At 46.5% G+C, this 25,499-nt stretch overlaps 1 protein-coding gene across 5 annotated transcripts; it reads left to right on the top strand.

The window, feature by feature from the left end:
- Position 1: 1 nt before the first annotated feature.
- Positions 2 to 25,065, top strand: LOC144101736 (spermatogenesis-associated protein 20). 5 transcript variants are annotated; one of them, XM_077634869.1, is made up of 13 exons: positions 2 to 164; positions 1,706 to 1,855; positions 2,953 to 3,017; positions 5,849 to 6,003; positions 6,840 to 6,986; positions 9,069 to 9,449; positions 12,770 to 12,949; positions 16,080 to 16,289; positions 16,951 to 17,143; positions 18,007 to 18,175; positions 19,903 to 20,111; positions 21,142 to 21,341; positions 24,657 to 25,065. In XM_077634869.1, the coding sequence occupies exons 2-13, from the start codon at positions 1,740 to 1,742 to the stop codon at positions 24,915 to 24,917; spliced, it is 2,286 nt and encodes a 761-aa protein (XP_077490995.1). In that variant the 5' UTR covers positions 2 to 164; positions 1,706 to 1,739; the 3' UTR covers positions 24,918 to 25,065. The 5 variants fall into 5 exon arrangements, with proteins under 5 accessions (XP_077490995.1, XP_077490998.1, XP_077490994.1 ...); XM_077634872.1 differs by having other exon boundaries at positions 15 to 160; XM_077634868.1 differs by lacking the exon at positions 2 to 164 and adding an exon at positions 190 to 393.
- The last annotated feature ends 434 nt before the right edge of the window (positions 25,066 to 25,499 follow it).

Below are 25,499 nucleotides of genomic sequence, written 5' to 3'. Positions count from 1 at the left end.
TGTTATGATTCCCAACCACTAAACTACGTTATCCTGTAAAAACGGATCTGCAGAGCACAAAGAGACAAGTGACAGCACACACTAGCTACTACCGAAGAAATGATCGCGTCGACAAGCTAGTACAGAGGGCGAGAGGCGTCTTCCCTATCTTGTATATTTCGTAGGTGTGTTCGTGTTTACCTCGGCTTTTTCTCATGCGCTCATCGTGCGAAGCGCCCATCGATGTTCAGGCCCGTCAATGAACTGCTGCCGTGATCGCGTATCAGCGTTGCTTGGGCGCAACGTTGTCCGCTTGTTTGCACGTCGATGTAGTGCGCGCTCGCACGCGCTTGAGAATCGAATGCGCTTTTGCTGCGCTGCTGGGGGACCCTTGATAGCGAACTCGTCGCCAAGGTATCTACACAATTCTGCACGCGTGCAACGTCGCCTTTACTGCGATTTTTCTACTCTCTCCTCGTATTGAAACGTGAATGCACGCAATAATGTGTTAGGAGTCTTTTCCCCGAAATAGTTCCACCCAAGCTGCTTGTGCACGTCATTACTGATCCTGCCCTTTGCCCGTAGAAGCAAGCGACGCATTTAAGTAGCAGTCGCTTCGACTAGTGGCGAATCATTGGGGCTGATTGTTGAATTTTTCTGTTGTTCACGGAGCGCTGGGATCTGAGAAACGTTTGCATAAGGGCGTCATTGCTTTTTGGAGTGTGCTGCGTCATGCCATTGCGTGATGGGCGCAGTTTAGTTTGGTAGGTTCATTACAGATTTCATTTCCTTCCATTTTTTTTTTGTTAGCCAGAAGTAGGTAATGAGTGCTCCCTGATGCGAGCCTGAAAGGTTCGGTATTGTATTCAGCGTGTTCTCCGAGTGGCGAAACCACAGCGATCGTCTGTTTGTTTACAAAACTTTCAGGTCATTGTCTTAACTGGTGTTGTGTACTAGAATACTTTCTAGTACACTGTACTTAGGTGCTGCTCGGACGTGTGCCATATTGGTTTGCAACTCGCGTGACACAAAATTGTTAAAATAAAAAGATAGATCTACACCTAAGCATTTAAAGCGACTGATGTGTTAAAATGTTGAGCATGTCTAATTTCTGTAAGGTGTTACAACGTGTCTTGCTTATTTAAAAAAACAAATACCCAAACACCTTGCATACGGCTCTTCATACTTTTTTGTTTCGAGGATGTCTGCTTGTGTTTGTTTATGCATTGTAATGCCCTCTCTGAGATGTCAATGTCATATATTATGCTTACACAAGTGTTTTAGCCCCCTGCTCTAGAAGCCTTCTTCTGTTCGTTTTCAAGATAACTTCTGTTTGTTTTCAAAGGAGAAAAGTGTTTTGGGCAGCATTTCGCTTGACACTGCAACAGAGCCTAGACTGGGTACAACAAAGCGTTATCACTGCCTGGAGTTTTCCGGCCAAAGGAAAATTACCCGCAAAAAGAGATGGAAAACATCGGACACCCAACAAAGGCTGAACGTTATCTGTTGCCAGGCTCCAGATACAGATAGAGAGTGTTCAGTGCTTTTAACACTAGTGCTGTATATAGCCCACCAGTTTATATGACAAGTATGGATGCATTTCTTTTTATGCAGTTGCTGCAATACTATGTGTTTAGGACCAAGAACGTAAACATTTGACGTTAGTTTTCAGGGAATCTGTTTTGGTTGTGTGCCTATCTAATCTGTCTTGTCAACAACTTCGCAGACGGTCTGGGCGACCGTTGCTTTCTTCGGCCGAGATGGCTGCATCAACTTCTTCAGCACCTGCTTCAACCACAGCCGCCTGTAAGAAGAACCGGCTAGCCAATGAAAAGTCCCCGTACCTCCTGCAACATGCCAGTAACCCTGTTGATTGGTGAGCAGAAAACTTCATGATGACACACAGGGATGGAATTGGCATTTTCGTGTAAAGTGCTGGCCCAGGCTTCAACACTGGTGCATGCCAGTTAAGTGGCATGTAATAAGCGCGATTTGAAGGGCATTGTATACTCAGCGTTGTGCAGTCAGTTTTCACGAAGGATCTAAGGGCTTGTGAAGGGTTTTTCCCTCAGCTTATTTTTTAAATTTTTGTCGGAATAAAGTTATTACTGCTGTTTTAGGCCTCTGTTATTTATCATTAATAATATTTGGTATATCTTGGGCTGCTTGACATTTCAGAGCTAGTCGCTTGTATGAAAATTTGTGTGTTGATTTTATGGTCGTTAATATGGACACTTTTGTGTGCTTGTATTGTGAGTGCTTCCCTTTGTCCCTACTCTATAGTGTGACTGCTTATTTGTTGAATGTAGCTAGCATCTTGTAAAACGAATAAAAACCTTTACAGCGCACTGCATATACTGAGAATTTCAATCTAAGTCGGTCGACGCAAAAATTAGTTTTTGAAGCTACCTGTAGTGGAGGTGTATGTATGGCTGAACCTTGAAAGAGGGGTCCAAACATTGTGATTGGTAGCGGCTGGGAGAGGGGGGCTTCAGCGTACAAGTCCTGTATATTGATGCAAGTGTAGGCAGTGGGTAACAAAAGCACGTAATGATTACTTTTATGCGGTCATGTGCGGGTGGTAATTTTGAATGTGCTGTTACTGGGTTCGTTTCCCTAATTAATTTTGGCTGCTGACACGAGAACACAAGATCAAATGCCAGCCGAAACCTCCCCGGTGACTGAAATTAATCCAGAGATCTCTACTACGGCACCTCTTTCTCTCTTTCTGTTTTCACTCCCACCTTCCTCCCTTACCCTACGGCTTGGTTGAGGTGTCCGCCGAATGAGACAGTTACTGCGTATTTTTTTTCCCCTGAAAACTAATTTCTGATATTATTCAGAGCATTTGGTCTTGTTGAAGAAACTGTTAATTCGCCTTGTTATGCTTTTCTGAACCTTGATAATGACATTGAACGAATGTGCAAAGTGAGGAAATGTGCTTTGGAACGAAACTATCCATCCCTTCATCAGGTACCCCTGGGGTAAAGATGCCTTTGCCAAGGCCAAAGCCGAGGACAAACTCATTTTTTTGTCAGGTAAGTTCACCCTTAGGAGACTTCATCTATGAGCGTGTTTGACATGTAGCCAATTTAGGCAGCCTGAGAACAAGTTTGGGTTGAGTCTGGGTGCCATCAACTAAACAGGTATGGTTTATGGCTGTCCAACTGTGGAAAAAAGTGTTTTGTGATGAGAAACAACTAGCCATTTTTATACTGCATGCGAGAGCGCTGTCAGAACTTTTGTAGTGTTTTGGGGCTGTTTGTTTGTGGTGGGCACAAAATGCTGTAATAATCTTGTCCGCAGTAGGTGGAGATGCATTTTTTTCGCTGGTGAAGTGTCTGCTGATTGGCAGGAGTTCGCGCTATAGTGATACGGCGGCACAGTTGTTACAAAAAGTGCCATGTTCTGTCTACTGCAATGGTTCAGCGCTCATTCCATCTCAGCAGTCAGCATGCAGATCACGTGATGCCCCAGCCTATCCCTGTACCCAGAGCAGCAGCTCAATGACAACATGGAAACCAGCTTTTTAAAAATGAATTTAAATTTGCATATTTGTGTGATAGTTCCAGCATTTAACTTCGGCTGTTAATTTAGAATCATGATATCATCTCCTTTCACAAAAGCAGCTTTTATGGAAGTGTGTATGTTAATTACTGGTAAATTGACTGCTTGTGCTGACAAAATGGCCAAAACATACCCAAAGTGATTTTTAACCGCACAGGAATGCTACCGTATATAACACACACACACATGCATGCACACTGTAATTCATCCATAGAAAATTATAGTCGTTGAAGAAGAATGAAAACTATGTTCTGAAATAAACACACAAAAAAGGTCCACTGAATTTTCAAAAAGTAAAACTGAAAAGTCAAACACTGCCTACATATGTTGCATCCTCTTGTATGGACTGTGTAGATGGTACGAGGGTAATCCCAAAACTAAGGTCCCCAAAGGGCTGCGGCCACAGGGAAACTATTTGCGTGGCTGCTCGCCTTGCCGCTGTGCTCATTGTTTCCCGTCTTCCAAACAAGCCATGACTCACCGCGAAAGGGACTGTCAGTCTTGGCACGGCAGCCATTTGAAATGCAGCTCCCGTTTGTCGCTACCGCCAGGCGCGAAGTTCGCGCAGTTATTCGATTTTTTGATGCAAAAGCCGTTCAACGAATCGAAATTCATCTCCAGTTGACGGAAGTGTACGGAGAGTTGTGCATTGATGTTAAAAACTTCTTCAAGTTGTGTAGGGAGTTTGCAGCTGGTCACACTGAAATTCACGGCGAAGAAAGAAGTGGGAAACCGTCAATTTCTGACGAGACAGTCGCGAAGGTCAAAGAAATGATGCGGCACGATCGGAGGATCACACTCGACGAGCTCTGCACTTCGGTTCCTGGAATTTTTAGAAGCACTATTCATAGGATTTTGACAGCAAAGTTGAAATATTGGAAGGTGTGCGCAAGATAGGTTCTGCGCAACGCGTTGACTCCTCCTGCGAATTTCTTTGGCATTACGGAGATGAAAAGGAGGCCTTTTTGGATTCCAGTGTTACGGGTGACGAAACCTGGGCATTCCACTTCACACCCGAGACCCAACAAGTATCACGTGAATGGTGGCACTCCTCTTCGCCCAAGCCGTGAAAATTCAAGCGAACACGGTCAGCCGGAAAATTCATGGCAACTGTGTTTTGGGATCGAAAAGGGGTATTGTTGCTAGACTTCATGGCTCCTGTGGCACCACTGTAAACGCGGACAGATATTGCGAGACCCTTAAGAAACTCAGAAGGGCGATTCCAAATCGCAGAAGAGGAATGCTGAGCAAGGGTGTGAGTCTTCTCCACGACAACGCTCACCCCCACGTTGCCTGCCTAACCGTCGCTCTCCTGCAACAGTTTGGATGGAACGTCATCAGCCACCCATCCTACAGTCCGGACTTGGCACCAAGTGACTACCACTTGTTTCCAAAGCTAAAAGAACACCTAGCTGGAAGGCCCTTCACCGATGATGACGAAGTGAAAGATACAGTCAAACGCTTCCTCAACGGCATGGCAGCAAGCTGGTATGACATGGGCATACAAAAACTGCCCCAGCGTCTGCAAAAATCCATAGACCACAACGGCGATTATGAGGAAAAGTAGAAAAATGGGCTGCCTTTTAAGTGATTTGTAAATTGCTTAAAGTAAACATTTCTTTCGATTTATAAAAGAACTGGTGACCTTAATTTTGGGATGACCCTCGTAGTATTTTAACTGAATGCTGGGAACGCTTGCGTTGGAGAATATAAAAGTAGCTATACCTGCGAAGCAGTTCATATGGTGCTTCACGATCTGTTGGATTGTATGTTCCTAAACTTCAGGCACGGTCTTGTTCAGCTCAAATGCATTTAGAAATTGAAATGTGTATTCTCATAATAAACAGGCAGATGAGGTTAGGAAGTTTGCAGGGGATAAGGCGTCCGCAGCTGGCACGGGACCGGGTTAACTGAAGAGATATGGGAGAGGCCTTTGTCCTGCAGTGGGCGTGGTCAGGCTGATGATGATAATGAACAGCGGTTTATTAACACAGTTATAACTGTGGTAGAGGTTTCTGTGCAACTCTTTCACGCTTTGAAAAAGTGAGCATTTGTACGTTTGTTTTGCACTGAAGTAGTTATGCCTTGCTTTTTCTCTCGATCATCCTTACTGTGCTCTTGCAGGCATTCTTACATTCGGACGTAGTGTAACCCATGCAGGACCATAAAACTGGTGGTGTGAAAATTTTCCGGAAAAAGCCGCACATCTGAAAGAACTTAATTTTTCAAGGGGTTACGTGCACTGCATTGTTTTCGTGTGCCAATGCCTGGTTGTTGCCTTCTTGGTGTTTCCCCTGTGCAGTGGGCTACTCCACCTGCCACTGGTGCCACGTGATGGAGCGGGAGTCATTCGAGAGCGAGGAGATTGCCAAGATTATGAACGAGCACTTCGTCAACGTTAAGGTGGACCGTGAGGAGCGGCCCGACATTGACCGTGTCTACATGACTTTTATCCAGGTGTGTGTGTGTGTGTGGCAGCAGTGCTAAGTTAAGTTTTGCTTGAGCGGGTGGTTTTTCGGCTTGTGTGATCATTTTGGACATTCAGATGACCAGCTACCAACAGTTTGAGGGTGACTGTTTTTGTTCCATGTTTCATAATGAGTTTTCGCCATAGTTTGCGGGGGCGGCAACTTCCATTCCAGCATCGCTAATTCGGCGCCACTGCCGTGTTCTCTGCTTCATTGGCAGTGAGCTTAAATCTTGATCCAGCAATGTTTGAGGAGGCAGCTTTGAGTCACTTTAATTATCAAATCATAGCTTATGTGCAGTAACGAGTGCCTGTTCCTTTTTTCCATAACTACATTTTTACCGCGATATCTGTCTGTATTATTACTCTCGAAACTTCGCTGTGATATGGGGCTGCATTTAATATGCGGCATAGCTTGAGGTGTGATTGTCCTTGCTCTGCTGAAGCCGCAGAGATGCGGTACCCACCTGACATTGGGTGGACAGCGAGACAATGGTGTGACGGAAGGGATTAAAAAAGAAGGAAAGGTGTGAAAGAGGCAGAAATTGGAGAAAAAAAAAATTGACAGCGTTTGTCATAGCCACAACTAAATTTTCATTTGAGCTACAAGCATAAGCGTAATTTTTTTCAGTAGAAAATTAGGAAGAACTAAAAAATAAGAAGAGATGTCATGTGTTGTTATGACATGAACAGTTTGCATGGGACATCATGGAAAAGTCGTGGAAAATCGCCGGTTAAATACGAAAACTTGTGAAGTCGGCTTTTGTTTGATCAACATGTGACTGCGCATTGGGTCAATGGCCCTCACCATGCCTCACTTTTTCAGGCTACGTCAGGTGGCGGCGGGTGGCCCATGAGTGTGTGGCTGACACCCGACCTGAAGCCGATTGTTGGGGGCACCTACTTCCCACCCGAGGACCGATACTATGGCCAGCCTGGTTTCAAGACTCTGCTGACCAGCATTGCCGAACAGGTGCAACAGATGCTGGCCAGCTTGTCTGGCTATGCTTCACTATTTTGCTTTACTGCAGTGGTACTGAAATGTGGGAAAGTTGGGACAGATGCACTGCTGCGAGAACAATGCAAACTGAAAACTGAACGCCAGCAATAATGTTTGACGGATGCCAACTGGCACTGCTGCAGCCACTAATGGCCGATTCACACGACGGTCCGTTCGCCCGCGGCCCGCACATCACGTGTTCATGCGCCACTAAAAACTGGCCAGCGATCCGATGACATCAAGCGGATGCGACGGACCAAAAGAGCAGACGACGTGCTGGGTGTGCCACTGCTGCCAGATTATTTTAAAGCGTTTGGTAATGCTGGTCAAACTGGTTTTTCCTCCAGACCCATGACTGCGATTGAATGGTGCAGGTGCGGCCCTTTGTCCGATTCCTCAAAGGCCTGGGCCGTCTTGTTAGCCCAGTCGATCGCTTTGTCATGGTCGAGAACGCAGTGCAGCTTGTCAAAACAGCACGCCAGTCAAGGCCACTCAGCGAAATGCGGCAGCCGAAATACTGGCAAGAGTGGTGGTTGTTAGAGCTGGCGCGGGCATCTTCGCGGGCCGCCGCTAATTCCCGCGAAAGAAGAGGCACTTGAACTTCCTTGGTTGTCCAGTCCGCGGGCCGACAGCACGCCTCTCGATTTGGTGATGCATGAATACGTGATGTGCGGGCCAACAGTCCGTCGTGTGAATCGGCCATAACCAATGATAAGAGGCCCCCCATGGTTTTGTTTTTCCATGTTTCAAGCGCATGACATGACATTCTTACATTCTAGACCGTGTTGTTTTCCTTCCCCGTCACACACAATATCCCATCGAATGCAGCTTATTGCGTAAATTGTCGGGAATTAATTTCTTCACATACCACAACGGTGGCCTAGTGGTTTAAGAAACCACCTCATACGTGGGTGGTTGGTGCTGGGTGCAATCCCCGGTGCTGCCGAATACTCACCGGTTCTTGAGCTTTTTCCTGGCCTTATGCTCGTCTTTTTTTGGGGGGAGGGTGAAACGCTTGGAAAACAGGGCTGGGACCCCGCCTCACCACATTAGGCTCGTCACTCTTTAGCCATACTGCCCTTGCACTAAGAAAAAATCTAATCATCACCATCGTCATCAGTTTCTTCACGCATGGCTTCATGTGGTAGTTGGGTTCAGAGTGGTTTTTAAGTTAATCGGGGAGCGACTTTTTGCCCGTTGTTTTCTTTGCAATAACCACAGGTCTGCGCAACCCCGCAAGCAGCTACTGAAGCAGACATGTTTTCAGTAATCATCAGCATGGTAGAAACTTGCCGTCTGGGGTTGTTTGAGGTTACCATACTGTAATGAAACTCGTGCTGTAGGTTCTTCTCTCATTACTGATTACTTCCACAAAGTTTGACAGCCATGCGAAATTTCGTTCTGGCATAAGTCAGTTTTAAAGTTTGGTGTTCAGATGATTTCTACGGGCAACACTACATTTTCGATGCCACAAACATGCCCCGTATATACATACCTGCTCCCTGCTTCAGTAAAAAAAAAAAAAAATTATTGTGGTATTAGGTTGTCTGGCATTTTATCAAATGACTCATTGTTGTCAGTTGCTACTGCAGCCATTCAATGCATGCACGAGCGTTTTTCTAGTAATGTTTGTAACGTCGCCACAGAGTCACCTGAAGTATTGCCCCAAGCCATGGACTGAGTTTTGGTTTCAGTTTGTTGTTTTCGTTGTTTTAAGATGGCTCCACTCGGCATTCTGATTTTTTTCGTGTGTGTGTGGCGTAAAGAGGAGGCTCTAAGGAATGTGATATGACTATCAACTCGCAATCTTAAAATAACTCCCGGAGTTGCCCTTTCAACAGAATGCCACACGGCTGCAAATTTTGAAATGAAGAATGAAGAGACAGAGGGAAACTAAAGGTAAATGTTTCAACAAAATGTGTGAAGATCAGAAACCCTCGAAGCTGCCGTTTAATCCCAGCTGTTGTGTCTGCGCCTTTCTGTTTATTACTTGTTCTACGAGTTAGCTCAACTTGCTCTTGAATGGTGTTGATCTCTCCATCATCGTGCTCACAGTGGCGCCAGAATCGGGCCAAGCTTGACGACCAGGGCGCCCGCATCTTCGAGATCCTGGAACAGGCTTCCGACCTTCGCATGTTTGGCGGCGACGGCGTTCCCGCGGCAAGCAACACACCCCGCTGCCCTTCCGCCGCTCAGGTTGCTGACACGTGCTACCGGCAGCTCGAGCGGTCGTACGATGTTGCCATGGGTGGCTTCGGCCGCGCCCCCAAGTTCCCGCAGTGCGTCAACCTCAACTTCCTCCTGCGACATCGTGAAGTGCTCCTGCGAGGGGAGTCCACGGAGAAGACGAGGGCTACCGCGGAGAAGGCGCTGCAGATGGCTGTCCGCACCCTGCTCATGATGGCACAGGGAGGCATCCACGACCACATTGCCAAGGCAAGTTTTGCATTTTTTTTCTGCGGCTTCACTGCATTCGAGCTGGAGTAGATGAAGCGCACAAAAACACAGCACACAGGAAAGGAAGGCACGAGGCAGGCGCTACTTGCCACTGTTTATTGAAGTCAAGAATGGCTTATTTATAGCCAAGAAGAGCACGTGGAGGAAAGGGGACAAAAACAATATAACAAACAACAGGTAAATGACTAGTGCGAGGGGAAGGGTACTACATACTACAAAGAGGGGAACAAAAGTGATTCAAATCTTTCTAAATTTATCTAAAAGTATACTTTCATTCTTATGAATGACCAGCAATGGGGTGCTGACATAGAATTTTTAGATAAATTTAGATAGATTTGAATCACTTTTGTTCCCCTCTTTGTAGTATGTAGTACCCTTCCCCTCGCACTAGTCATTTACCTGTTGTTTGTTATATTGTTTTGTCCCCTTTCCTCCACGTGTTCTTCTTGGCTATAAATAAGCCATTCTTGACTTCAATAAACAGTGGCAAGTAGCGCCTGTCTCGTGTCTTCCTTTCCTGTGGGCTGTGTTTTTGTGCGCTTCATCTACTCAAGCTATGAACCAACTTGCCCAAGAACGTGTTCTATTGTATACGAGGGTGGGTTGGCCGTAAGTAAAAGTGAGGTGCAGTCACAATACCACGATGGTGTGAATGAAGGACGGAGTCAGAGAAAGAAGTGCTGTATTGGAGGGCTGCTGATTAGTTTTTGTCGCCTGTGATTATTTAACATGCACTGACATTTTGCCCCCCATTGAGATGTGGTCACCGTGGCCGGGATTCGATACCACGATCTTGGGCTCAGCAGCCCGAGCTCTTGAAATCTGAGGGTGAGTGTTCGTCTCACCCCCAGATATATTTAGAGCTTGAGCTCAAGTGCTCCGCTAAATGGCTGCAAAGCAGACTGCCTGGCTCAGAGATTTTTAACTGAGGCTGTGCATGTCAGGAAATTCTCTGTTAATCAGAGGCATTTAGACTAGAGTCATGATAACTGTTGACCTTGTTTGGCGTCCACTGCTGTTTGAAAAGCCTCTCCCGAAGCTGGCACATGCTGAATCATCGCTTTGCTACTTGGCGGTATGCCCGAAAGAAAGTGGATGGCTTATGTATTGTGCTGGCATCAAGTGCCGTAATGACGTAGCTTTTACAGAATGCGCACATGGCAGAATCAGTGATGAACTTCCCTGTATGCTCAACATCAGTCTGAGGTTGCAGTTTTGCATTGTCTTGAGGAAAATGCCAGCTTGTATGACTTGTGTGAGTTTACACATGTGCAGCTGAGAAAGAAGCTGATTGCCATGTTCTTCAGGAATGTTACGAGAGCTTTGCAGGCATTTTCCTGGTCATCTTGTTTTGACTCTTTGTGTTAATTTGTTCATCTTTTTGCACTGCAGCCACAGTGCGCTAGTTCTGTAGTCAAGAATATTCTGAATGACACCAGACTGCGCCCCCACGCTTCCCACAAAAAACTAATTCGATACGTATAGCGCTGTGCCAATAATTTCATGTCTCAAAGTGCAGCGAGTCAAACAAAGTGCATTTCTGTGCACTAGAGCGGTGCACGACAGCGGGTGGTGTGCTTTCGGCACAAGGACTAGGTAAATATGACTGCAATAGCAAAGAAGTGTGCGCCTAATAACCTTGAATGTTAGGCTGTGACGCTGTTTGGCCAAGCTGCCCTTATGCTATTAAAATCAGGTCAGATCATATTAAATCATCACTATCAGGTCACTTAGAGGCTTGAATCCTACAAGTTTACAAAATGAAGATAAAGAACACTATGTTGTGCAGGGACACTAACTCTGACTGTTTTCTAAATGCAAGCTTTTGCGGCTAATCATTCATGACCTGCTGCGGTAGCTCAGTGGCCATGCTGGTTGGCTGCTGAGCCCAAGCCCAAGGCTGTGGGATTGGGTCGAGGCCGTGGTGGTCGCGTTTCGATGGAAGTGGAATGCCTAAGGTGCTCGTGTGCTATGCAGTGTCGGTGGACGTTAAAGATCCCCAGGTGATGGAAATTAATCTGGAGTCCTTCATCATGGTGTCTCTCATGTGCGACATGCAGTGGTGCTCCATTTGCACCATTCTGATACATTCACATTTTGCTGCTCCATTCTGCTCCAAAAGCGGAAAATTGATCAATATTGTGCCTTAGCTGTGCCAAAAAAAGACGTGGTCACAGGAAAACGACTACTTTTGGAACCATTCAGGCTTTCAGTTGTCAGCCTAGTAAAACGTTTCCGCAGTTGGCAATCCAGGGTGGGCTGGCTTGTGGTAGAATTTAGCAGTCAGTTCACTCGCACACATGAAGGGAGGAAACAACTCGGGAGAGGTGGTGAAGTCATATTTTTTGAAGCCCCCCTCTACTTGGCTGCCATTTCAGCGTGCTTGCGCACGTGCAGCAGGCATTGCAGCAGACTACGCCACTGCACCCAGCGTTATTGGCTGCACCTTCAGCCGAAGATTCCCAGTTGTCCTTGCAAAGATGCATGACTTGCGGCACATTTTTTGGCATGCAGCTCGGATAGCGAGAGCCTCTCCGGAGTCTACCTTGCTTCGTGTTCGCGTATCATGTCGGTTGCATCTAAAGGTTGCATGTCAGTGAATCCTGAAGCGGGCTGAAGAAGTCATATCTTCTGGGTTGAAGAACAAAAGCTTGGAGCAGGTCCAGCGAGGTCAAGCTTTGTTGGAACAAGGGAATTTCAGCCTTGCTGATTCACTTTGCGTGCTTGATGAATTTGTAAAAAATTCCCAAGAATCGTTGAGGTAGTGGCAACGTGAAAAAAAAGAATGGTTCGAGTGAATGTGTCCTTTGGAGTTCTAGTCAAGCATGTTTGGCTGAACTTGTGTGCGATACAGTGCCAGCATTAGTAAAATGTTTCGTCACTGTTTTTTGTGAGCACTTTCTTCTGTTTTTTTTCTTCCTAGCTCTACATGGCTGAATCTGATCTCGTTAGTAACAAACTTTTCTCGGTGACTCCTTTATTACGTTCGTGCTGCTCTCGGGTTGCGCCAGAATTATCGTTCTGATACAAAGGGGCTTCGAAAATTGCTCCAGAACTTGAAATGGCTGGACCACCACTGGACATACCACCACCACCATTACCGTTTTTTTTTTTTTTATGGCAGTGGATGTGGCTTGTTAACTCCATCTGGATACTACCGAAAGGTGTGCCGCTGAGCTGCTGTGGTGGTCCCAGTGTCTCCAGAGCTAAACTGTGTGAAGATGCTGATGGCGATAATGATACTGGCAATGTTGCACAGGTGCCCTTTTTCTCACTGTTGCACCTGCTGTGTTACACAGGGCTTCCACCGCTACTCGACGGACAGCAAGTGGCACGTGCCCCACTTTGAGAAGATGCTCTACGACCAGGCACAGCTGTCTCGGGCCTACGCGGAGGCCCACCAGGTGACTCACGACCGGCAGCTGGCCGACGTAGCACGGGACATCCTCTGCTACGTCGACCGGGACCTCAGCCACCCGGTCAGTGCCCACACTGTGCCGATTGTCTGAATGTTGTGAGAGGTGGAAATTAAGGGGAGAGAGGGAAACAATTAACTCTGATGGGACCAGCTGAACAGACAACACAAGGCTGCACTCATCACCATCCTACAGTTGTGCTTTTACTCTATGCCTCTGCAACTGTCCAGCTGTTTCCATCGGGCTTAGGCACCAGCTAACTCGGTTACAGTCAGCACAAAGACAAATACTGGGTTTGTTTTGGTGAATTGCCCTAGTTCAGGGCCCCTGGAATGGCAACAAAGGCTGTCTCTGCCCACTTTTTCTCAATGTCCTCCAGCACTAGAGCTCACTAGTGCTGGCTACTAGTGGTTATTCCCACACAGTTTAGTTGGGCAGCGACGCTTGGAGGCATGTCTTGCGGTTTCGCACTCGGGTCAGAATGGTGAGGTAGGTGTTGGCATAATTCCCGCAGTGTGATTAAGTGGGTGTCTGTGATTTTCTGGAATTATTGTGGAATGTGTTTTCATCTTTTTTTTTGCGCAAACACAACAGGATGCAGAAATTCCTGTCGTGTGTCCTGTTGCGTGTCCTGTCGCCTTTTCCACTAAGAAGACGAATGCTTTGTCAGAAAACCAACTAGCCCAAAATCTAACTCATTCAGAGAAAATGTTTTTCGGCACAAAAAGAGACAAAGATGTGGGCAGCATTCCTAGTCCGGAATGCCTTTGGATTTGGCTTCTGCCCTCTCTCTCGTGATGAGCCATTCGTGGCTCTTGAGACTTGAGCTGGACACAGCTACCTCCCACGCCCCAATCCTCACTTTCGGGATAAAACAAAAAATAAAGATGAAGAAGAGTTAAAAAAAGACACTGGACTCTCTGCTTGCCCTCCTTTGGGGTGGGGAAGTGGGGAAAATATCCGACTAGAAGTTAGCATTAATCGAGGTGCCCAAAATATCGGCTTGTGTAAGAGTGTGTTGGTTGCGGTGAATGAAAATTGAGGCACATGGTGATGGCACTGAGCTCACGAGGAATTGGCCTCACTCTCAAAGGAGATTATTCTCTGATGTCCCAAACAATACTTGTGACCAACCTTTGCGGCAGGGGCTCTTTTTGCAACGTGAAAGGACATCTGCCTGACGATAAAGTTTCTTGCAGGCCTCGCACTCTTGCACAAAGCTGCTATTTAGTTTAAGGTGCATCCAAACACCTTAAAGGGGCTCTGAAACGCCTTCTGAGGAGAGCACATTAACTCACTTAATCACTGCACTGCGTTGCTACGAAAACCGGAGCCAAATAATACTCTTCTACACGCAGCAGACAACCCGCAATCACGCGTCAAAGTTGGCGAGCCCTTCCCGGTGACTTTTTCATGCTCGCACCTTCCTCCGTCCCCCGCATCGGCGTAGACAAGGTGAGAGGTGGCCATTGGTTAGGTTCTTTCAGACGTCAGGCAACTGCCGTGGCCGCGGCCAATAAGCCGCTTATCTCCGGCGGGTCGGGAAGCTCCGCTCCCAGAGGGGGGGTCGGCGAAGGAGCGCCTACCTTCCAGGGTGCAAAAAGTGACGAGAGGAGAGGGAAAGGCGCGAAGACGCTGAAATTCAAATTTTAACTACAGATAACTCAGGTTCTACAAAGCACATTAAAAAAAATTCTTGCTGGACACTATTCGTGAAACAGCGTGCTTCAATATCCCAGGAATGCCGCAACTTTATTACAGCCCCCTTCACAGCCCCTTTAAGGATCCAAGGCAGTGTGCGCTGCACTGGTGCTTATGCCAGGCTGCATGAACTTCTGCTGTGGTCAGTTGTGCTGCTGGCTTTGTGTTGTACTGTTGCTGCTTTTTCTCTGCTGACGTTTCCTGCACAGCACAGTGACACTACGGAAACTGTCGAGCGTGAAACAGGGACAAAGAGGTGGACAACATGTGCACTACCTTTCTGCAGACTTTACTTGTAGTGCACGGGGGTTATTATGTGCGTCTATACATCAATTGCAGATGTTACGAATTGTTGGCTGTATCAAACTCCTTTTAAATATTGAAAAAAAAAATGCAATTCTTACTTTATATACTGAACACGATTGGCTGCAAAACATATATATCAAACTTCCCATTGCCAAACAATGCTCGCTTGAATGGCAGGTGACAGGCTTCGCTGCGCTACACAGCTGACTAGTGTGGAGGTGCGGCAAGGGCCTTCATCACTCGTTCACCAACTGCGCCATGAAAGGTACACATAGCGGTGTGGAGGGTTAAGAGCCAGGCGGCCGGCATGCGTTCTTGCCTCTTGCACCCGTCAAGAGCATCCCTGTAGCAGTGGCATAAACAATTGTAGGATTGCAGCAACTACTAGTCTGCTGTGTGGCTGTGCTACTCGTTTTGGCTGACACGGAAACGGTGAAGGCGACAATTGCTTTAGCTCTGACGTATTATTTTCCCCGCAACATGGCTGTAATGCAGGGCAGCCAGCCTAACAGGCACTCGGCCTGCTGCTGTTTTGTGCTGGCAGTGATGCGTGGGGAAGCCAACCTAACTGGCACCTGGTTTTTTACGGCCTTCGGAATCGCCGCGAGCGCCAATGAAATGTCGCTAGAACTTTGGAACGGGCCTGTCCCTTATCTGTATTAGGGTAGCCCGGGTTGTCACCTAATTATGTTGCTCTTGACTCATTTTTGGCAAAATTTTATATTATGAATTTTGGCTATATTGCACTATTTTACTATTTTTTACCTGTTCGCTATTAAGAGGTTTGACTGTTATGCTGTAGAAGCATATAATAAACTTGATCATGCTACAAATAAATTAAGTTTAAAGTTAGCGCATGAGCTGTGTGCTTCCCTCTTCACCTCCCTGTTTCAAATGTTGCGGCTTTTGTCATGAGCAAGCAGTTCATCCAAGCAGCTACCCTGATCACAGTGACACACCTGGCGCTATGAGGTGGTCGTTGGTGTCTCAGTGTGAGAGTTTGCATCTGCCAGTGTGCATCTTTGCAATGCTGCCCCGTTAACCAGATTTTATTATTTTTTTTGTTCTAGCACTGCATTTATTGCGAATCAGACGAACGAAGTCCGAAACTCTCCGGCTTTTTGAGCGACTCAGCTCGGCAGAGTTACCCTTGGCACTGACCGAACCCTTTGTGGTTCTTCTGCAGAGTGGCGGCTTCTACAGTGCGGAGGATGCCGACTCGTATCCGGAGGACGGCGCCCGCGAAAAGAAGGAGGGCGCCTTCTGCGTGTGGGACGAGCAGGAAGTGCGCCGCCTGCTCTCGGAGCCCCTTCCCAACTGCCCGGACAAGAGCCTGGCGGACGTCATGTGCCGCTACTACGACATCCGGCCAAACGGCAACGTGGACCCCATGCAGGTGTGGGCAGGGGCTACAAGGAATGTTCCATAGTCTCGGTACATGAGAAAAAGTTGAGTATCGATTGGTGTGAAATTTTGGGAGGCTTGCAGGTTGCCATGCCACCTGTGGGCAAATGGACAAACTTCTGGGTGCTGTTGACAGTTAACATGAGGGCTACATGTGAGTGATGCCCTGTTGCTTTAATGGGATGCTGACATGTGTGAGCTTCCTAAAACTTGTGCCGGTGAATGTTTGTGTTCCATAGCCATGTTGTGCTTGACATGAATGCGGGCATCAACAGCATCCATGCGAGCTTTGAAATCGAAGACCTACACCTATCAGTTCTTAGTGCTGTCGACTCCACGTAGTTGTAACTCAGAGGGGACAGGAAATTTGTTTAAATTATATATGGAATTCAGCCTTTATAATTATAAACACAAGATATTGGTGGGACAAAGCCATCGGTTGAAAAAAGCCCATTAGTTCAGATCAAGCAAGTTGAAGTGCGATGTATTTCTGCTTGCCATTTGAATGGTACAGATCTCATTCAAGTAAATACTGCAGTTCCTTACTAATGGCAGCATTCGTGTATCTCTAACTTCTTTGGAGAGGCAGTGCAAAGCTGAGCCGGCGGTGCCAAAGTTTTGTCTTGATGACAGGGCTAGCCGATGTCGTGCAGGATCCTCACGACGAGCTGAAGCGCAAGAATGTGCTCATTGTGCGCGAGTCCAAGGAGTCGGTGGCCGCATGCTTTGGCCTGGACGTGGGTGTCCTGGACGCCCTGCTGGAGAAGGCCAGGGAGGCCATGTTGGAGGCACGCCTGCGCCGGCCCAAGCCGCACCTCGACGACAAGTTCCTCACCTCTTGGAATGGTAAGTGGTACTGGCCAGTGCGCAAAGAAGCAGGTTTTTTTGTTGGTTCACTTGAGTTATGCTCGTGAAATCTTTAGATGCCAGAACCGGAGACAGTTAACTTCGCCAGACGTTCATCCTTCTGGTAATGGGAATTTCATCAACAGCTGAGGTAATACAAAGCGCTGGTGCCAGTCGAAGTGTTTAGTAGCTCTAGGTATATAAGTGCAGGTAGGAGGTAGGGGAGGAGGACAGGCCTTCACTGCACACACCCATGCATCTTGTGTGCAACTCTGCATCACACATGGTCGCTCATCTGTCCATGTAAGGTGGGCGTCCAGCATGACAGGTGCAGTGAAGAAAACAAACAAAGGGGGGAGGCTGGTGGGCATGTGGGTGGTTCCTGGCAGCTTTGCCTTGTGCTACTGCTTTGCTATCTTTTAGCACCACAGCATGCGTGCATTTGAAAGTGTCTATTATGTCTGCATATAGCTTTCTGAAAGGTGACTGAGCTGTTTCAAATTGAGGTGCTCATTGTGGGTGCAGGAATGATAGGCGTGGAGGTGGTATATGTTGCTGATGGTAATGATGGTGATGTTTAAGCGAGAGTGAATCTATGGATGGAATGGAGCCCTTGTGCTGTGTGGGCATGTAACGTCCTTAGCTTAACAAATGGACATGAAAAATGAAAAAGGATCACAAAGGAAATAGCAGTGAAATGTTAATTTATACTTATGACAGTGTGCCCAGCACAAGGTTTTTCTCTCATAAATAATCTTTCGCCTCTCCAGGTGTCCGCTGTAGCTGCTTCCCTATGCTTGTCCCGTCCACTGTGGAACTGTGCCTTCTTCATGATGGGCTGCCTTTGTTGTTCCTCATTACAGGGCTCATGATATCCGGCTTTGCGGCAGCGGCTCGTGCTCTGGGTCAGCAGGCCTATCTGGACCGTGCCCTGAAGGCTGTGGCGTTCATCAAGGAACACCTCTATGACGCCGAGCAGAAGAGACTGCTGCGAAGTGCCTACCGGGGTGCGGATAGCTCAGTCGTTCAAATGTGAGCACCGTGCATGCTTTGAACTTGCCTTGACTGTGTGGGTGCAGGCAGGGTGTAAGTAATGTCGTGGCAGACACCTGTCTGTGAGCCATCCTGAGTGCCGCTGCATGCCACTGTTCTCAGTGCGCGAGAGAGAGAATGCCTGGAAAGGTGGAGAGTCTGGCCTTCTACTCTGCACTGCGGTAACTGGAAGAGAAGGGAAGAAAGAAATAGCGCGTAGATGGAAGGCAATGATGTCCTAATGTGTACAATAAGTTGCATAATAGGTACATAGTTGCATAATATGCATATTTCGTGTTATGCATAATATGCATAGTTGATCTGGGCAATGCAGGTATCTGTGCACACATTAGCTAGCTCATGTCTCTCTCACGGTATAAATGTGTAATACGCATGTGCACTTTGTGCTTGTACTATACAACGCACATGCCTCAGAGTGCAAGGTTAAAGCATGACATAAAGTCAAGGATGTAAAGGAAATCATAGAAGCAGACATGGCCTCAAAATTAGGTTCATCTTGTGTTAGTGTAGTCTCCACATTTCTGTTCTGTGTTTCTTAAGCCACTGCTTGGCATTTTCATCAGTGATGCCCTGAAATGTGTCCCAGTGTCGGCAAACAAGCATTTGGAACTTTGTGTTATGTGGTCTTTCTACTGCTTTTATATGTGTGCGCTTGGTTTGTTAGGCATCCTAAAATGCAGTGTCAACCAGCTTTAATGTCTGCGGTCCTTAACAAAACTGTAGTAAGATACAACGTAAAGAAACATTTGGTACTCTAGATTGCGGTGTACAGCATCCTGTATTACTCTGCTGACCAACCACAACTGGTCTTTGGGTCCATTAATGATCGAAAAATCGATTTTATAAAAAATGACATTTTTATAATCTGCAGCCATTATGCTCCAGCTCTATCAATTTTTTGCCTTCCAGAAATTGGTATTCTGACAGTAAAAATTATTGTGCGGGCTGGCTGAATTTGGGCAGGAGCAGATGATTTAACGTCATGAGAATTTTGGACACCTGGCTACCTTAGTATGTCGATGTCTTGAAATCTAGGTCAGACAGAGATATCATTTTGCTTGCTAAGGGAAGCTGAAAATGCAATGTTTGAAATAATTAGACATAATTGTTCAGTCACGGTTCAGAAATTTATGACTTTGCAAAGTTCAACGATGCACGATATTCTCACCTTGAATGCTGCTATTCCAAGTGCTGTAAAATTACTAATAAGGCTAAAATGGAAAAACGGCTTTGATTATTGCACTCTTTACTCATTAGACTGTGTAGTCACGCATTAAAAATTATTTTTTATTGAGCCATTTTTTTTGGATCAAGGTACTAATAAATGTCTAATTAAAATGAGTTATCTTAGGAACTAACTAATTTGTGGATAAAGCAAATTAAGGTTAGGAGTTGGCACAAAAAAACTGAGCAAAGTGGTTCAATTTCATTAGGACTGGACTAAATGTGAGGAAAATAGGTCTAAGACTAGTGTCCTGCCTTGATCCAGTTTTGTCAGCGTTAAATGCATCTGTTGCTGCTGGACAGACATGAGCATAGCTGAAAAGAGTCAAACGATCGGTTTTCACTGAGAACAAAAATTTGACGTAATGCTTTAAGTTCTGTGCACTGATACTTGGGCGGTTCTGTCAGCTGGTTTGGGTTTGTGTTGCTTCCTGGCCCCCGTGTTCCATCCATCATTGCCACGTTCTCTTCCCCCTGTGCAGATCACAGCCCATCCTGGGAGTGCTGGAGGACTATGCCTTTGTGGTGCAGGCTCTGCTGGACATGTACGAGGCGTCCTTTGACGTGTCCCACCTGACGTGGGCCGAGGAGCTGCAGGACAAGCAGGATGCCCTCTTCTGGGACTCAGACGAGCAGGGTTACTTCATCAGCAGCGGAGGGGACCCTTCGGTTGTCCTGCGCCTCAAAGATGGTGTGTGGCAATGGCAAATAGATTTGGCAGAGACACTTAAGACTGTTTACGTGTATTAGAATGCGAAAGAATTAAAGTGCCGAGTCATTCTACTTTGCAGAATGACTGAGTCATGAGTTATGACTATGACTATGAGGTGTGGCTATGCATACTTAGTGCAAACTCTATACACCTTACGTTACGTTACTTGTCAAGTGCTCAGTCGTGATATGTTGCTGAAATGACTATGAGTCAGAACCTTCTTATGTTACGTTTCGTCATTCATGACTACACATGTTCGCTTACATGTGTTATGACTTCGCATATTGGCGTTCTGACATCATCCAAATTTCGGGCCATGAACGGCGACGGGCGCTGGATTTTGGGCTAAAGGGACATAACGTTTTTTTATTAATAAACACTGACTGCATTGTTGCCCACTAGGACGGGGGAGAAGCAAGATAATATGTGTAAGAGGCATCAGACATGGACTGGCGACCGAGCATGGTCATCAGTCCATACTTTACCTAGCTACAGTTTCGCTGAATAATATTGTGCTCATCAGCCTGCACCCGGAAAAAAAGTCAAAACAGGCAATTTATGCCGATTATATTGTTTCTGGTGCACTGTGGTTTTCCACCTTATGCTGTGAGTACTTCTCAGTGTTCTTGGCTTCACCTCTCACTTCTGTGGCTTTCTTACTTTTTGTGATGCTGTACTTCGTTTCATTTGAAAGAAATACTTCCTATTTGTGTGAGTGGTTCAAACTGAAGCCTAGTTATGTTTTTCTTTTCTTGCTTTCTTGTATTAGACGTGTACAAGTTTCAAGTAAAAGGTTTGAAAGCATAGTACATGATATTTGGACTTTTGGATAAGATTTGGGGTTATTATTTACCTTAACCTGTGGCCTAATAGCATTAAAGAGGGGATTGGTTAGAACTGAATTAAAAACGTAACATGAAACAGGACGTGAGCTGTATGTACTCTATGTTGCATGCGGAAACATGTTACAAGCATATTTGCTGTGATGGTGTGCACCTTTCTCATGCAGACCAGGACGGGGCAGAGCCGAGCGCCAACTCTGTGTCGCTCAGCAACCTGGTGCGGCTGTCGGTGCTGCTGCAGCGGAGTGACCTCCGTGAGCGTGCCGAGAAGCTGGCTGCTCTGTATGGCCAGCGCATGACGCTGGTGCCACTGGCGCTGCCCGAGATGGTGTGTGGGCTCATGAGGCTGCAGGCTGGAGCCCAGCAGGTGAGCCGCAGGCAGGGCAGAGGGTTGCAGTTTGTTGTTTGTTTATGTAAGGCATATTTTTGGAGCACAATCTTAACAATGGACAGAAGGCACCACCCAGGTGATCACTTCTAACTGATCTTTTTTTAAAAGGGCAAATAACTTGGTTGGAAGTGAGCGCCTGTGTGGTGTGATTTGGGTATCTATCATGCATTGTTTAGTTTGTGCTCTAAAACTATGACGTACTTCAAGGAAGAGCTACCATATGTCAAGCCAAAGTTTTGTTGTTGATTATAATACCTTCAGCACTGTCAGGCAGCATATTGCTGTATGTGCTTTGCCCATTTTTTTTTTTTATTTCCTGTTATACTGGGGAGGCTCGGTGTTTTTACTTGTAGGGCAAGTTTTGCGTTACTGGATTGCTCTTTAGCCATGGTGGTAGTTGAGTTTCCCCCTTCTGGTGGCGATGAGAGGAAACACTTTGTTGATGATGAAATCGGGGTTTCTTGATGACCCGGTGGTTCTAACTCGCAAACATTCACGTTACTCGAAGCAAGGAGAAGGTTAACTATTTATTTACAGCATAAATGAAACAAGAAGAAACAAAGCAAGGAGAAAACTATTTACAACATGACTAAACCATTGATCAGACGAATTCAGCCCCTGTTCAACCCAGAGCGCTTGTTTTTAAACCCTCTGCCTCTGCCCTTAGCGGGGACAGCCACCAATCAGATTACAAGCGACGCACCTCACCAATCAGTGGTTAGGGAAAAGAAAATAAGGTTTCCGCCAACTAATCACAGATTAGGGAAAGTGTACTGATTAACCATTTGGGAAAGGATAGGTTGCAATCAAATACACAGACAGCACAAACGCGACCACCCTCTCCCACGGCACCCACGGCAGAGCTGTTACCACTTTCCTAACATTGTCATTTGTTTTCTCTTTTGCACACGCGACAAACATATGCCGACGAGACGATCACTAAAGTTGTTTACAGAACATCAAAAGAGAAGAAGGCAGTCGTTACGGGAATAATGTGTTTCATGGTCACTCAGCTCCTACTCAGCCACATCTCGTGCATTCCCAAAGCCTCGGCAACCCCTTGACAACGCACACATGTCGACAGCTGTACATGGTTAGGCTTCTTAAGACGGGTTATGCCCGTGACGGCGCGGAGGAGATAAGGACGTCCGCTGCAAGCAGGGGAGGCCGGGACAGGACGGGTCCCTTTGTTGTCGACTTCCAAGCGGCCTTCCTTGCAAACACACGACCAACGAGTGTGTGGAAAGGTCAGCCAACTCCACAGTGGTCAAAGTGTTTCCCTAAAACTGTCACAATAACTGCCTAGTTGACTCAAGTGCACTGTCATGGGCATTTTGCGGGTGGACATCAGCTGCAGCATTCAGTTTTCGGTTGTTGCTAACTGTGCACATCACTGCCCCATCTGTCATGTTGTTCTGTTCTGATTGTGGACAGATGCTCTTTGGATCTTGTGTGCTAAAAGGGCCTGAAAAGTGGAGAGTAAGCAGAATACGTACTAAGGTGGGTGCGGAGTGTGTGCTAAGTGGGGCTTGTATTAGACAGCCATAGTCCCGAGTTTCATTCCACACTTCTACATCTAAAATGACTACAAGAGGCGTCCTCGCAGGTGTGGTGCGACCACCAAAGCGTTCACACTGTAGACACAAATACGCCTGTGTGGGAGTAAAAAGGTTGCTGGAACAGACCTGAAGTACAGCGTGGTGTCAATGTGGCTGTCTTGTGTTGCACGCCTCTCTGTATGCTGCATTTTTTTCAGCAGCGCATAGCCCACGAGCACAGAGCACCGAGAAACTTGACGGTACACAAGCGCTGAACTTCAACACTATTTCAGAAAGTCACGCTGCTGTTCAGTGCCTTTGTGTCGCCACGTTTTTCGGTGCTCCGTCCCTGTGTGCTACATGATGGTGAAAAAATTATGCAGCACCAAGTAGCCCGACAGCTTGCCGCAGTCTTTTCCAAGCAAGCGTTAGGCAAGTGTAAAACATGCGCGCATCACGTATGTTATGGTTGGGATGTTATGCCGTCCAACTTCTTCGGTTCTGCATAGATACAAGCCCACTATTGGCACGGTGTCACATTTTTTCCGCACCGGATACTGCCACACAGCACTTATACTATGTTCTTTTCAGTATGTGATCTTCTACGAGGGCAGGCTATCTTTGAGTAGTGGACGCCTTGGAGCGTCTCATTGCAACACCTAGGCTGTTGCCTGTACCGTGACTCTCTACATATTACTAAGCCTTGAAAGGCACCACAGGATAAGCGTGGTGCGTGAGATAACAATTCACTCAGTCCCATGGCGTTGAACTTTGAGCCCAAAACACTAGGAGATTGACCAAACATTTAAGAAGACGCTGCATATCGCTGCCTGGGGTAGGTGCGTTCAGAAGGGACCTTTGCACATTTCACTCTCTGATTTTCCGCTCACTTGTTCTGAATTTTTTGAAAGGTGCCGACGTTTGAAATAAGCTGCGAGTTACCGATAAACACCATTTAGCCCCATGTCTGACACGTGATAGCCTCCATTGGTTCTGTCCCATCAAGCAAAGCATGACTAACTCTTCCAGTCTACCCACTTAACATTTGCTGCTGAACTGAGACCTGGAGAGAGAAAGTGTTAGTTTTTTTTTTTACCTTAGATGGTGACGGGTATGGAACCTCATGGTACCTTTTATGGTACCTTGTATGGTTGGTTGTGTCTGAGGTAGTGAATCTCAAACTGTGAGCCCCATATCCTTTGATGCGTATGATGTTCCATGTAGTCCATGGGCTTGCTTTTATATACGAAGCCCTCAAATCAGTAATGGACTGTTGCCATTTCTGCCTTAGAATAGCTCATTTTCCAACTCCAGTTTTCACTTCCAAATGCATGGGAATGTAATGATGCTCTTTCAGATACCTGCTGCACGAATTGGGGTGAAATTCAATCATTGGATTTAAAAAAAAATTAAACGCTAGTGGTTGTTACAATTTTAGTACCATTTCCGATCGAAGACCTCATTTTTAGCGAGAAGTGCCGAGTATTTGACAATTTACAAATCTTCAAACTTTTTATCAGCTGATAGCGCTGCAACAAAAAAAAATAGTATCAGATTTCTGACAGCTATTGAATAGCTGCTTTGGTTACAGAGCTACACACTTTCCTAGTTTAAATTTCAAAATCTTGAAATGCGTGATGAAATAAGTATGGTGAAAATCAATGTCCTATGTCCAACAGCGATATGATTTACATGTCTTTTGGGTTGGTTCAGTGGATGTAAATATTTTGTCTTGATGCCCTGTGTCTGGCAGGTGGTCATTGCGGGTCCAAGGGACGACCCTGGCACCAAGGAGCTGCTCTCATGCCTGCGACGACACTTCCTGCCTTTCGTGAGCGTCATACTGGCGGACCAAGACCCCAAAAACCCACTGCTCCAGCGGCTGCCAGACTTCGGCATGTACCGATTGGTTGATGGCAAGCCGACCGCATATGTTTGCCACAACTTCGTGTGTGCCCGGCCAGTCACGACTGTGGGGGAACTCGAGGAGCTCCTGGCTGCCAGGCAGGACTAGTCTTGAGAACACAGGCTCAAGAAGCAGTCAACTGTTTTTTTTTGTCATGGACTGCACATGCTTTTCTTACCCTTGTTGCTGTCGTCGACAGATGTACGATTTGTTGTCTCTAGGAGTGAGAGAATAAAGATTCACCCATGTTGGTTCGTGGTCTGGCTTGGCTTGAATTTTCCTCGACAGAGAGGCAGCAGACATTTTACTGTGTCTTGAGATATGCTCTGCTTATTTGTGTCGATTTCACTGCAAAGTTGCTGCCAGCATATGTGCTGCTTGCATACGGGCCGAGGTAATTGTGAACGCGACATCGGAAGTGGGACAACAATAATTATAACGTCTTTATTCAGCAAAACTCAACAAGAACAAGCAGTTTGTTCTACAAGTGCCCCGCAAATAACGCCTCGACCTCCGTATGCTGTGCTGTGGTGAGTACGCGTTCAGTAATACGTTGAATTCAACCACTGCAGACTGGGGTCACAGTATGATCGCCGATTTTAAAAGCTGGCAAAATTTGCCAAATGAGCCGGACCTGCTTACCCGCCGTGCCCAAAGTAACGCGGAGATTGGATACAATTCCGCACCATG

The sequence above is a fragment of the Amblyomma americanum genome, chromosome 8 (assembly GCF_052857255.1).
Source record: "Amblyomma americanum isolate KBUSLIRL-KWMA chromosome 8, ASM5285725v1, whole genome shotgun sequence".
In the NCBI taxonomy this organism is placed as follows: domain Eukaryota; kingdom Metazoa; phylum Arthropoda; class Arachnida; order Ixodida; family Ixodidae; genus Amblyomma; species Amblyomma americanum.
This window is presented reverse-complemented; position numbering and strand designations above follow the sequence as displayed.